Source organism: Cotesia glomerata, linkage group LG1 (genome assembly GCF_020080835.1).
Source record: "Cotesia glomerata isolate CgM1 linkage group LG1, MPM_Cglom_v2.3, whole genome shotgun sequence".
NCBI lineage: Eukaryota > Metazoa > Arthropoda > Insecta > Hymenoptera > Braconidae > Cotesia > Cotesia glomerata.
Genome location: NC_058158.1, coordinates 19,681,049 through 19,694,776, shown reverse-complemented (window position 1 = coordinate 19,694,776; position 13,728 = coordinate 19,681,049). Strand labels below are relative to the sequence as shown.

Here is a 13,728-nt window from a genome sequence, read left to right as displayed (position 1 = left end):
CTTGTGTTGCTGTCTTTATAACTTTCTCGATCGCTCCGACTGTCGAACGACCTTTCCGGAAGCCATGCTGGTTGGTGGCAAAACCTTCAGCACGGTCGATGTCGTTGCGAAGTCTCCCTTGTATGAGCTTCTCGAGCAGTTTTTCAGAAATGTCTAGCATACAGAGTGGTCTAAACAACGAAGGTGTAATGGGGGTTAAAGGTCGTGGTGCTCCCGGTGTTCAGCACTATGAGGTCGAGTCTAGCCGCGACGTCAGCGACCTCGTTACCTCTGGTGTCGGAGAAAGCAGCGCCCCACTCAGCCAATTTAGCGTTGAAGTCTCCGGCTACGATGACTTCGCCGTTGAACTCAGTGACTGCATCTTCTATATTTGCCAGTTTCTGTCGGAACACACTAACCCCTTCGATAGGTGAGAGATAGACGCTCATGAAGTAGGTTGTGGGGGTTTAAATGTGTGTGTGTGTGTGTGTGTGTGGGTGTGTGTGTGTGTGTATATGTAAATCTCTTACAACTTCTGAACGGCTTGACCGATTTCATCGCAGTTGTTGTCATTCGAAAGGTCTTCACTAAACTTAGATTTCCTGTAAGTTGGAGCCAATTCGGACCAGTAGATTTCAAGAAATTGCAAAAAAGGTGAAAAAAAAAAGTTGTTTTTTTAAATTTTTTTTTTAAATATCTCCGAATTGGCTGAACCGATCGACTTAAAAAACTAATCAGCTCTTAACCTTGAAAACCTGCATCAATCGCCACAAAAAGCGTCATAATCGGTTGATGCGTTCGTGAGATATCGTTGTCGAAAAAAATCAAAATAAGCGTTTTTTTGTAATAACTCCGAAATTTTTCATCAGATCAATTTTTTGCCGAGGATTATTTATAAAGCTCAAAAAACTACATCGATTGCCGCTAATTACAAGCAAATCGTTAAATTTATTCAAAAGTAATAGCAGTGTGAAAATTAAAAACTTTGATAAGATTTTTGAGCTTGGAGAGCTCAAAATAACACAAAATCATTAGTGCAATTTTAAGCACCTAGGTATAGAAAATATAGCACTACTCTATACAAAAAAGGTCTCCTATCATTTTTCATCAAAATCACTCCTTTCAAAGTTATTTGTCTTTAAAATAAAATTCAAAAGTAATTAACCGTTTATTTTGCGTTAGATATAATTGATTTCTTTTGTTTGACAAATTTAAGACTTAAATAGTAAAAATACCTTTTTCTTCTGTACATCAATGAATTTTTTTCAAAAAATCAAAATTTATCGGGGTATTATCTTAATAAAACCATTGTTTATCAACTGATGGCAGATTTTATTAATCGTCTTGAAATGTATTTATGTATTAAGGTGTAATGCGGGTGGTTAGTCCGGTCCAATTGGTCACCCCTTTTCTCTTTTAAAAAGGGCGCCACTGGGATTTTATGCATGGTGTCCCAGAAACCGGAATAGCATGAGAAGGAAAGGTCAGGTCGTGAGAAGTTGAGAGAGAAGGCTGTAAATTAATGCTGAGAAACAATTATTAATAATAACAAAATAAAATTATTTATTCAATATAAACAATTAAAACTAACAAATTTTATCAACAATATTACCCTTAAAATTAACTTAATTGTGAGAACCTCTCACCTACGCAGCAGCTTGCCAAAAAGAAATCTTACAAACTAAACATCACTTATCTTCTTAATTATAGATCATTACGCATCTATCATCAAAACTCCTTATTTACCTAAAAAACTCGTCAATCTGACGGAATACCATATAACATCCTAAGTTACCTCGTCAACCTGACGGACTAGCATACAATTTCATAAATTACTAATTTCCATATGAAATCGTCCACCGACGCTAACATAATTCTATAAAATTCTCTACGTTATTCATACATCTTAATTTCCAATAAAACTGAATCTCAAATTTCACATTCTCCAAATTTATCAAAATTACGACTAACACTTCTTTAAAAAAAAATTCCGACCTTCAATTTTAATTCATCAATTTCCTAATTCAATTATCTTAAACAAATTCCTTTCTCAATTTAATCAGATTAACTAAATTCACTGAATTTTTCAAATCTTCTTAGCTAATTTCTCTAATCAATTATTTTTAAATTCAACGAATTTCTCAATAAATTTATTCGGCAAATTTACTAAATTAATTACTTTAGGGGCCATTCATTAATTGCGTAAAGACAAGTTTGGTCAATTTTGACCCCCCCCCCGTCCTACCCCCATGTAAGTATACGTGAGATTTCTCGAACCCCCCCTTCCCTTTTCTTACGTAAGATTCTATCTTGATCTTCTAAATAATAAACTGTTATGTTAGGAAAGGATCAGTTTCACGAAAACTTACACTTCAACGTGGATCCATAATTTTTATTTTTTAACAAGGAATAATTTAAATAATACTAGCAAACATAAATCAGTAAAACTACAAACTCATAACATTGTTCATAAAATAATATTTGACTAATTTTAAATTAGTCTCAAAAACATAAATTAAATAGTCAAAGCTAGATCAATTGTGTTTTGTCGCAAACTCTCCAAGATGGAGAATTTCCGTAATTATTTATTCTTCTTAAACTATTCAGGAACCAGGATCAGGAATTCTTTATTTAAAATAAAACACTCGGTGTTGGGGTGAATAATTATAAATAATTTATTCCCCAATGGGAGAAAACTCTAGCAATTACTAGAGAAAAACTCCTCGAAGATAGATACAGTCGTGTATGATATGAATAAGTGTGTGTATGTAAGTGAAACAATTGCACTAGGTGTACAATAAGGGTGAGAAAGGATCTCAGCCGCTATTAGGTTGTTGAGGTCAACCGGTACCTGTTAATAATGATCCGAGAGGATCAATGTGCGTTTGATCTGAAAAGATCGATTCAATTGATCCGAGAGGATCGAACGTATTTATGATTTGAGACAATAAATTGATTAGTTAAATTGAGATGAAATAGATTTTAATTAGTCAATTTGAATTATTTCGTGATTATAACTATTTTTAATTTATTTTGATTAATTATGCATTATTCGCGAGAATTTAAATAAATTGCTATATTTGATGATTATTACGTGAGAAGCACTAAGTTCAATATTTTTAATATAAGTTAAATTGCGTATTATGAAGCTAAATTTATTCGAAATCTAATTAATTACTATTCATTACTGAAGGATTTGAAGTTAAATTAATATTTAAAGGTGATGAAATTACGCGTCTTATTGCCCGGCGTGTAAGTTAAAACAATGGCCGCGACGCCACACCAAAGTACTGCGTCACAACTATCAAAAGTGTTTACATTTAATTACGATAAATTTATATTATTTTCACGATAAAGAATACGAATTTAATTAACTAGATAAGTTACTTTAATATTAGAATGGATGTATTACTATGTAATTGTTCACAATGAAAAACACAGAATAAAAGAAAGTAAGTGTTAGCGAGGCTAGCGGGTATATTGTGTCAGTTACAGGTCCCAAACACAATTGAACTTCGCACATGGCGTCTCGCGCCTCGTGCTTCATGCCGGCCGGGCTTCTTTCCGCTAGCTCATGGTGCGCAGGTGCAGCAACCATTACAAAACGTGTTATTGGACATGTTCGTCGAGAACAGTCATAGAAACGACTCTTGTTGAGTCTCGAGTATAGTTAAGCTTTTGGTATAGTTATGAGAGTCGGGGTGACCAACTCTCTTTTGCCTTGGCGGCAAAACAGGTATAGTTATGAGAGTCGGGGTGACCAACTCTCTTTAGCCTTGGCGACAAAACAGATATAGTTATGAGAGTCGGGGTGACCAACTCTCTTTTGCCTTGACGGCAAAACAGGTATAGTTATGAGAATCGGGGTGACCAACTCTCTTTTGCCTTGGCGGCAAAACACACTCCCCCCGTTGCGAATGTGTGAGCAAGATGCGATAAGATGTAGGGTATAGTGTAATACAATAGTTGTTACATAATGATAAATTTAGGTATTAATAGGTAATGGACATAATAGAGTGATGTTCCGTTTGAAAAGTCCTCGTGATGTTCGGATAGATGCTAGTCGGGTAACTCCATCGTCTCCAGGGTGGATTTCGACCACCACGCCCAGTTCCCATCGCATACATGGTTGATTTTTGTCCATCAGCAATACAATCTGGTTAGGTTTGATTTCTCCTTGAGTAGAATGCCATTTTTGACGAATTTGAAGCTCGTGAAGGTATTCCAAATACCAGCGCTTCCAAAAGTCTTGTCTTGCCTTAGTGACGAATTGCCATACGCTTAGACGATTGTCTGCAACATCAGAAAAATCATTTTCAGGCAGCATTGTGAGAGGACACCCTATTGAAATATGAGCAGGTGTTAATGCGATAGGATCATTAGGATCGCTAGATAGCGTGCATAAAGGTCTAGAGTTAAGTATAGCTTCAATTTGTACAGTTAAAGAATTTAATTCTTCAAAAGTCGGAAGTTGATCTTTCACCACCCTCTTAAAATGATGTTTGAAAGACTTCACTGCCGCCTCCCAAATGCCCCTAAAATGCGGTGATAATGTCGGATTAAATTTCCAAACAATGTTTTTTCTAACTGCATAATCAGTGACTAAATTTTGATGAGATTTAGATGTAAAAAGTGCATAAAGTTCTTGTAATTGTTTATTAGCGCCTACAAAATTGGTACCATTATCAGAATAAACATGAGACGGGACCCCCCGGCGACCAATAAACCGTCCGAAAGCTCCCAGGAAGCCATCCGTAGTCAGGTCACTAGCAATCTCAAGATGGACCGCCTTAGTGGCCATGCAAATAAAAACACACCCATAGACTTTAACCTTAGTTCGATTTCTAAATTTTCGTTTCTTTATGAATAAAGGTCCAAAATAGTCTACTCTCACGTGAGAAAACGAGGCTGATTCTGTAACTCTGGCACTAGGTAGGTCAGCCATCTTCCCTTGAAGTACCACAGGACGATGTCTAATGCATTCCACGCATCTTTTGACAACTCGCCTTATCTGACCTTTTCCATCCAGTAACCAGAATTTATGACGTAAGTTTGATAATGTTGCTTGGATACCAGAGTGGTATGCATTTTTATGTGTCTCTCTAATAATTAAGTCTGTAACATAGTGATGTGAAGGCAGTAAAATGGGATGTTTTGTAGAAAATGAAATAGGGACGTGTTTTAAACGACAACCTACTCGTAACAAACCGTTTTGATCAATAAAAGGATTTAGACAACGTAATCTTAGATTCTTAGTGTCTCCAGTTTCTTTAAGTTGTTCTATTTCATAATGGAATTGTTCTTGTTGAATTAATGTAAGTATTCGAATTTCTGTTTTTGATTTTTCTTCAACACTCAGCGGTTTATGTTTAAACGGACTTGATTTGAGCATACGTAAAATGAATGAAAAAGAATTTATGAGTGTTGCATACGATGAAAAGCGTTGGAAGAGGTCACTGGTAGATGCTAGTAGACAGGTGTTTTTTCGTAAACCTGGTAGTTCTGAAGGAACAGACTGAATAGAAATAGGCCACGTATTAGGATCTTGTGTAAGCCACGTAGGACCCTCAAACCACGTTTTGTTTTTAAGAAAATCGGACGGTAATTGACCTCGAGATAAAGAGTCAGCAGGATTATCACTAGTTCTAATATGTGGCCATTCTACATCATTCCCAAGAGATTGTATTTCAGAAACTCGATTTGATTCAAAGACTTTAAGAGTGTGGGGCGAGCGTTTAAGCCATTGTAAGACAATAGTTGAATCTGACCAAAAGACTATTTTATTACAAGTGAAATTAAGCGAAGGAAGTGCTTCTTTGTATAATCTAGAAAGTAGTTGTGCTCCTCATAGTTCTAATTTAGGTATGGTTACCTCTTTAATTGGCGTGTCTCTAGATTTTGAACAAGCTAATCTGATAATTACTTGACCTTGTTGGTTCATTGAACGTTCATATAAGCAGGCTCCGTAGCCTATTTTACTAGCATCACAAAACCCGTGTATCTCGATATTAATAGCATTAGGAATAACAATGTTACGTTCAACAGCGAATTCTCTAATTAAGGGTAGTTGTTCAGCAAATTTACACCAACGAGTGTGTAATTCCTGAGGTACTGCTTCATCCCAATGAACTTTAGCCTTCCAACATGCTTGTACCATCGCTTTGGCAGCAAGTACTACTGGACCTAAAATCCCAAGTGGATCGAAAATTTTTGCGATATCTGATAAGATTGTTCGTTTAGTCATCTTTTTCAAGGAACCAAGTGAATTATCAGTATAGATAAATTCATCAGTTAAAGAGTTCCAGACAATACCAAGAGTTTTAGATATAGGGTCATCATTAATAGCACAATCCAAATCAAACGTCTTTGGTCAAAGTTGTCTAATGCATGTTTATGATTGGAGGCCCACTGACGGAGTTCAAAACCCCCCTTTCTTACTAATTGAATTATTTCATCACGTAATTGCAAAATTTCAGGTAAAGAATTAGTCCCAGTTAACAAATTATCAACATATAAATCGCGTTTAAGTACAATCGAGGCGTTTGGGAAGTTATGACGTTCGTCGTCAGCTAATTGATTTACTGTACGTGTGGCCAAAAACGGAGCAGCAGATACTCCAAAGGTGACTCGTTGTAAATCAAAAGTGCTAATTCTGTCGTTATGATAATGAAAAATTCTTTGAAATTTATGATGATTTGGATGGACCCGGATTTGTCTATACATTTGAGCAATATCAGAAGTCATAGCGTAAACATAGATACGGAAACGTAATAGAATAGTAAATAAGTTATCTTGTACAGTATGCCCCGTCAGCAGAACCTTATTCAAGGAGATACCTTTATCAGATTTTGCAGATGCGTCGAATACAACGCGTACCTTGGTGGTAGTGCTAGATGTTTTTATGACGGGATGGTGTGGTAAATAGTAGCCCGGCTCTTGATCATGTGACACGAGTACCATATGACTAAGGTCGATGTACTCCTGCATTACTTTATTGTACTCAATCTTAAGTTGCTGATCTAAATTTAATATTCTCTGTAAAGAGAGAAATCTTTTATAAGCTTGTTGTTTAGAATTACCAAAATCTACATTCTCGACTTTGAAGGGTAATTTCACAATATATCTCCCACTTGCATCTCGGGTAGTGTTAAGTTGGTAATGTGTCTCACAAAGAGAATCATCTAAGGTTCTAGACCCTTTAGGACTAACGTCCTCTATTATCCAAAAACGAATTAATTGATTTGACAAATCGCAAAGTTGACATGATACAGGTTGTGTATTGTTATCCTCATTGACTCCCCCCGCTACAACCCAACCAAGTTGTGTTTTCTGTATAATTAAATCACAATCTTCATGTGAGCGATTAATTTGTCCAATTGACAGCAAAGCTAAAGTGGTTCCGGAACCAATGAGAACATCTACTGGTCGCGGAAGGTGAAAGAGTGGATCAGCCAAGGCTATGTTATTTGGTATATCTATTTTATCACGTGGAAATACTTCGTTAGGACTCAAATCAGTGATTTTATTAACTGTCAAAAAAGATAATGATTATTGAAATTTATTGTATAAGGATTTGCATACTACTTGAATCAGATGTTTAGAAAAAGTTTGCATTCCATTAACTGCACCGATTGGAATAGAACAAGTTTGGGTAGGTAATTTCAATCTATTAGTTAAATTTTCGGTAATGAAGTTTGCAGTAGCACAAGTATCAAGTAACGCACGAGCTTGTATGAATTTACCATTAGAATCACGCATCTGGATGAGAGCGCTCATCATTAATTGAAATCTTGGTGTTCTAAGTGTTGTGGTTAGGTTGTGCACAGGTAGTCATGAAGTGAATTCTTTTGCAGCCGGTGTGACTGTAATTGACTCAGCCTTATTTGCGTTAGGGTTTGCATTTTTGTTCTGATTTGTATAAGTGTTTGAATTTTGCTTATAATGTAGCATAGTGTGGTGAAATTTATGACAAAGCTTGCAGTGGATGGAAGTACAGGGTCCTTTATGTTCACGTAAGCAGTTAGGACAGAGTCGGGAAGCTTTAACAAATTTAACACGTTGATCAACTGTTAGTGAATTGAAATTTGGACATTTATAGAGAGGGTGGTTACCCTTACAATGAGGACAAGCTATCAAGGGTGTTGTCACGAGTGCTCATGCAGTCGGTTCAGTTTTTTGTGATTTATTAGCGTTGAATATTCGGTCAGTACGTTTACGTTTGAACGAGTTACCGGTGTCATGATGTTGATTCGGTTTACGTGAACTAAATCGAAAAGCTGTCTTAGTCACGAATTTACCAAACTGTTCAATCGTCGGAAGAGTGTTTTCATTGTCGAATGTCTCCTCCCATTTGTCTCTAATATATATGGGTAATTTACGTTCCAGCACCCGTACAATGAATGCATCAGTCGGTTTCGCATTAAGTGTTTCTAATTCATTTAAATGCTGGCGAGCTTGATCTATAAATTTAGTTAAATTTTCATTAGTAGGTTTTTCTATAATATCTAAATCCAGAAGGGCATCGTAATGTTTGTTAACTAGAGCTCGTTCTTTTTGATAAGTTTCAGTTAAAAGATCCCATGCTTTAGTGTAATTTTCTGCACTTGCATCATAAAGCGAAAGCTTGTTAGATGCTGCGCCAGTTAAAGATGCACGAAGATAATACAATTTATTGAAGTCATCAAGATCTTTACGACCATCAATTAAGGATTTGAACATATTTTTAAATGAAAGCCAATTTTCAAAGTTCCCGTCAAATTTAGGTAATTCTGCAGTTGGAAGTTTAGCAAGACGTTGTGCTTCAAAGGTAGTATTTCCGACTGATGTATCTCGTGAGGATATATTTTCATTATGTGAATTGTTCTCTTTAGCGTTGAATTGATTTAAAGTATGTAGTTGACTGGTAAGTGCAAAGTATGCAGTTCGTGTGTCGTCTGCGAGGGTAACTTCTGCATTATCGGGATCAGTCATTTCTAATTCGTCGATGGTTGTATCGTAATGTTCATATAATTGTTTGACCATATCAAAACGTAAGTTTATAGCTACTAGATCAACATTTTCTTGTGTTAGTCCAGTTTGGACTGCATTGACTTTGTTTAAAATCAGTAGACGTTTTTTGTCTAAGGGAATGTCTGTTTTATTCATTTTGAAATAATTCTAAATAATAGTAATAATAAAGCATAAAATTATAATAATAGTAATATTAAATAATTAATTAATAATCAATTGCACTACTCAAGTAATAAATTGACTATCAATTTATTATTTGTTATGTAGTATGTCAGTCAATTAATTAAATAAATATTGACGCAAGTAATTAATTTTTAATCGTTGATTAATTAAGAAATAGTAATATATAATAATATAAATTAAATATTGTCCACAGTTTGACAGTTACTGTCTAAATTGAATAAATAATTAAATAATTAAGTGATTAAAATAATTAAGTAGTAATTATTGAGAGATAATAATTAAGGAAGAAAATTGAGAGACTTATCTTTTATTGTTAGATGTCCAGCGATGTTGATGTTGATTGACACTTCCTTCTATTCACTCGTACACCAGGGTTCAGGGGTTCAGACCTCACAGGAGGCACCAAATGTTTTGTCGCAAACTCTCCAAGATGGAGAACTTCCGTAATTATTTATTCTTCTTAAACTATTCAGGAACCAGGATCAGGAATTCTTAATTTAAAATAAAACACTCGGTGTTGGGGTGAATAATTATAAATAATTTATTCCCCAATGGGAGAAAACTCTAGCAATTACTAGAGAAAAACTCCTCGAAGATAGATACAGTCGTGTATGATATGAATAAGTGTGTGTATGTAAGTAAAACAATTGCACTAGGTGTACAATAAGGGTGAGAAAGGATCTCAGCCGCTATTAGGTTGTTGAGGTCAACCGGTACCTGCTAATAATGATCCGAGAGGATCTGAGGATTTTGATCCGAGAGGATCAATGTGCGTTTGATCTGAAAAGATCGATTCAATTGATCCGAGAGGATCGAACGTATTTATGATTTGAGACAATAAATTGATTAGTTAAATTGAGATGAAATAGATTTTAATTAGTCAATTTGAATTATTTCGTGATTATAACTATTTTTAATTTATTTTGATTAATTATGCATTATTCGCGAGAATTTAAATAAATTGCTATATTTGATGATTATTACGTGAGAAGCACTAAGTTCAATATTTTTAATATAAGTTAAATTGCGTATTATGAAGCTAAATTTATTCGAAATCTAATTAATTACTATTCATTACTGAAGGATTTGAAGTTAAATTAATATTTAAAGGTGATGAAATTACGCGTCTTATTGCCCGGCGTGTAAGTTAAAACAATGGCCGCGACGCCACACCAAAGTACTGCGTCACAACTATCAAAAGTGTTTACATTTAATTACGATAAATTTATATTATTTTCACGATAAAGAATACGAATTTAATTAACTAGATAAGTTACTTTAATATTAGAATGGATGTATTACTATGTAATTGTTCACAATGAAAAACACAGAATAAAAGAAAGTAAGTGTTAGCGAGGCTAGCGGGTATATTGTGTCAGTTACAGGTCCCAAACACAATTGAACTTCGCACATGGCGTCTCGCGCCTCGTGCTTCATGCCGGCCGGGCTTCTTTCCGCTAGCTCATGGTGCGCAGGTGCAGCAACCATTACAAAACGTGTTATTGGACATGTTCGTCGAGAACAGTCATAGAAACGACTCTTGTTGAGTCTCGAGTATAGTTAAGCTTTTGGTATAGTTATGAGAGTCGGGGTGACCAACTCTCTTTAGCCTTGGCAGCAAAACAGGTATAGTTATGAGAGTCGGGGTGACCAACTCTCTTTTGCCTTGGCGGCAAAACAGGTATAGTTATGAGAGTCGGGGTGACCAACTCTCTTTAGCCTTGGCGGCAAAACAGGTATAGTTATGAGAGTCGGGGTGACCAACTCTCTTTTGCCTTGGCGGCAAAACAAATTGAAATCATTAATCTTCATCTGGAGTGAACGGAATTTTAATCCATGTCATCCAATCAGAGACAATTGGTAACTCATCAGATGTAACGGTAGATGGAATTTCGTTAGGGACGTCTGTTGGCACCTCACTTTCCTCTAGCCACTCTGCATCTTCGGCACCGGTTGGAAAATGTATTGTTCGGCACAGTACACATTCGTTACGTTTCGCAATCTTTGCTACGATGCGCTGAGAACGTCTACAATTGATGTTAACCGACTCTTGCATAGAAGATTGTTGTTGGCGAGAATGAACTATACGGCAGTGGCTGTCTGTAGCTACAATCGATGCAGAGTACAGCTTACACGTCTGCAATGAAATAAAATTCGATTAAAATGTATACGAGTCAAATTTTATAATTTAAGAATTTAAGGCATAATTAATTTGTAATTCATTCATTTTCAATATCTAGATCTAACTGTGCATCTCTCGCTAATAGAGCAGATGATAGTCGACCGTGTAATGCATGAATCTTTTTTTGCAAAGCGTCCTGCGCCGGAGTCACGTACTTGCGTTTTCATACATTTATAGGCTGAGGGTCATCTATATCTACCGAGGTCTCAATTTCTCGATTTTTCTCAAAATTCTCTACTGGTACTGAATCACGACATCCAGTCCCAGAAATTTTCGCAGTAGGTCCAGCCAGAACGCATTGTGCATCATTGCTAGTATTCTTAGTTGAAGTAGACGCCTAAAAACAATGAAAATCATCATGAATGTACATCAACTTAAATTTACATTAAGTTGTAAATTTTCAAACTTTTCAGCGACTTCAATTTATAATCAGTAGCTATCTCTTACAAAACAATGTTGAAAAGAAAACGATCTTTCATTACCTGAACAAAGAAACAAAGCAAACTAGATTAAGTTATTTTTGTCTCAGCCTTCAGATTTGAAATCTTCATATCAACAGCATGATTTAGCTCTGTACCACTAAATTGCTTTTTCAGATCTTTCCAGCATGCATTACAATTATCTTGAACACGTTGTTTCGATAATTCACTCTCGCAACGTTTTGAAAATGCTTCATACAAATCTCTGTATGTAGCCATTGTGTGTGTCAGCATACGAAAATTCTCTACATTGAAGAAACAATCGCTGTCGTGCGCGCTCAGTCAGCAGGCAGCACTCGATCTGTCACAACGTATCGGCGGGGAGTAGTGGAGAGTAAAGCAGAGTGGCGCGGAAATCGCCATGTTTAATAGCATGGGAGCTACGCGGGACTTTTGAAATTATGAAGTAATTTTAGTTTACTTAAAAATAAAAGAAATGTTTTTTATTTTTTCAATAATAAAAATATGATAATACACGGAAAAATGTACTTTAATTTTTTCTATAGAACCAAACATGTGTTATATCCGGCGTGCCGTCTATAATACAGGGCCTCCCATTCGAGCCGAAAAGTACAGCGCTTGCATATTTAGGGAACAACAACCTGGACTGCGCGACAACTTACTCGTGGCCGAAGAATACACATTACCGCGCATTGTCACCTTATCAAAGAAACCAATTGTTTAATTAGTAGCCCCATTTAATGAACCGCAACCGAGGTGATAAAAGACGCGAACACCATAATTCGAGAGCTTATTTACAAGGTAACAGTTCTGCCTTAAAGCCCGGGTGAGTCCTATACCCCGACACGTATAGGCAGACTTCAATTATTAAATTAATTAGTCATCTTTTCCCTAATTATTCATTTCGATTTCCTTAACGGTATTTCTGAGTTCTGTGATAGCGATTCTTCGAGCCACGATTCGTTTTGACGATAATCGAGATTCCCACAGTTCCAGTGACCTGGTCCCACTCTCAAATTATTTTCTTCTTCTGTGAATTTATAATCGGTGAACTTTTGTTTGCCGGAGTCGTTACTCCGGTTACGAACTCATATAAACTTTCAACCTTTGTTTTATGTTGTTATTAGTTAATAAGTGAATAGTGTAAGTTAAGACGTGTTTGCCCATAAGGCCATTTAATTGAATATAAACCTAAAAACCTGAATCGAAGTGTTTCGTCATTCATAAGTTAAGAACATTCAACCTTCAATCTCCAGTCAGCAGGAGGAAATGAGAAACCAAGCAGCGGAAGTCAAAGGTACAAGTCCAATTAAAGCCGAATCATCGTTGGAATTAGGATTCGCAAAAGTAAGTGGAGGATATTTTATTGTTTCCGAGGTCGATTGTCTTATTCAAGGGGCCCTCTCCGGGGTTTTCACCTTCGCGAACCCATAAAATATAAACTTAACAATTCTTTCGTTAGGGAAATTCATCTGTTATCCGAACCTCCGTTAATCCGGCTACCGCATTTTAAGATCTTATTTTTCGGACATAACACATGGATAACAATAAAAACATAAAATTTTAATAAGTTATTTTTTATTTTTTCTAATAAACAACAAAAATTATTTGAATAAAATAAAAATTCGACTGTACACTTTAAAATTAAGAAAACAATTTGGAATCCGAAATGGAATTAGATTTCTAATCTTGAATTTTGATTCACGAAATATTACGTAAGAATGAGTTTTACCCCCCCCTCCCCACCTCCCCTCAACGTAAAAACTTGTAGAGATTTTCTTAACCCCCCCTCCCCCTCAATACCCTTACGTAATCAATGTGTCGCGGGGCCCCTTTATTATCTATTGAAGGCCCTCACCCTGACTATGGTTAATTATCGACGGATCACAGGGCGCTGTGATTTAAGATGCCCACGCAGTGAAAATTTGATAAAAT

At 36.0% G+C, this 13,728-nt stretch overlaps 2 protein-coding genes across 2 annotated transcripts; both read right to left on the bottom strand.

The window, feature by feature from the left end:
* Positions 1 to 3,964: 3,964 nt before the first annotated feature.
* LOC123264093 lies at positions 3,965 to 7,755 on the bottom strand. The gene is made up of 4 exons (XM_044727210.1): positions 7,722 to 7,755; positions 6,418 to 7,508; positions 5,908 to 6,343; positions 3,965 to 5,820 (listed from the first exon to the last, which is right to left on the bottom strand). Exons 1-4 carry the CDS (start codon positions 7,753 to 7,755, stop codon positions 3,965 to 3,967), a joined length of 3,417 nt encoding a protein of 1,138 aa, XP_044583145.1.
* Positions 7,756 to 8,133: 378 nt separating this feature from the next.
* LOC123264025 lies at positions 8,134 to 9,123 on the bottom strand. Its single transcript, XM_044727093.1, has one exon. The coding sequence runs from the start codon at positions 9,121 to 9,123 to the stop codon at positions 8,134 to 8,136; it is 990 nt and encodes a 329-aa protein (XP_044583028.1).
* Between the last annotated feature and the right edge of the window lie 4,605 nt (positions 9,124 to 13,728).

Bases quoted from the DNA above. Each gene is read 5' to 3' on its own strand.
- LOC123264025 (XM_044727093.1), bottom strand. From the start codon at position 9,123: ATGAATAAAACAGACATTCCCTTAGACAAAAAACGTCTACTGATTTTA.
- LOC123264093 (XM_044727210.1), bottom strand. From the start codon at position 7,755: ATGAGCGCTCTCATCCAGATGCGTGATTCTAATG. The intron at 7,509-7,721 runs GTAAATTCATAC...CTTTTTTGACAG, and splicing joins CCAGATGCGTGATTCTAATG to TTAATAAAATCACTGATTTG. The intron at 6,344-6,417 runs GTAAGAAAGGGG...CTTTGACCAAAG, and splicing joins GTGATGAAATAATTCAATTA to ACGTTTGATTTGGATTGTGC.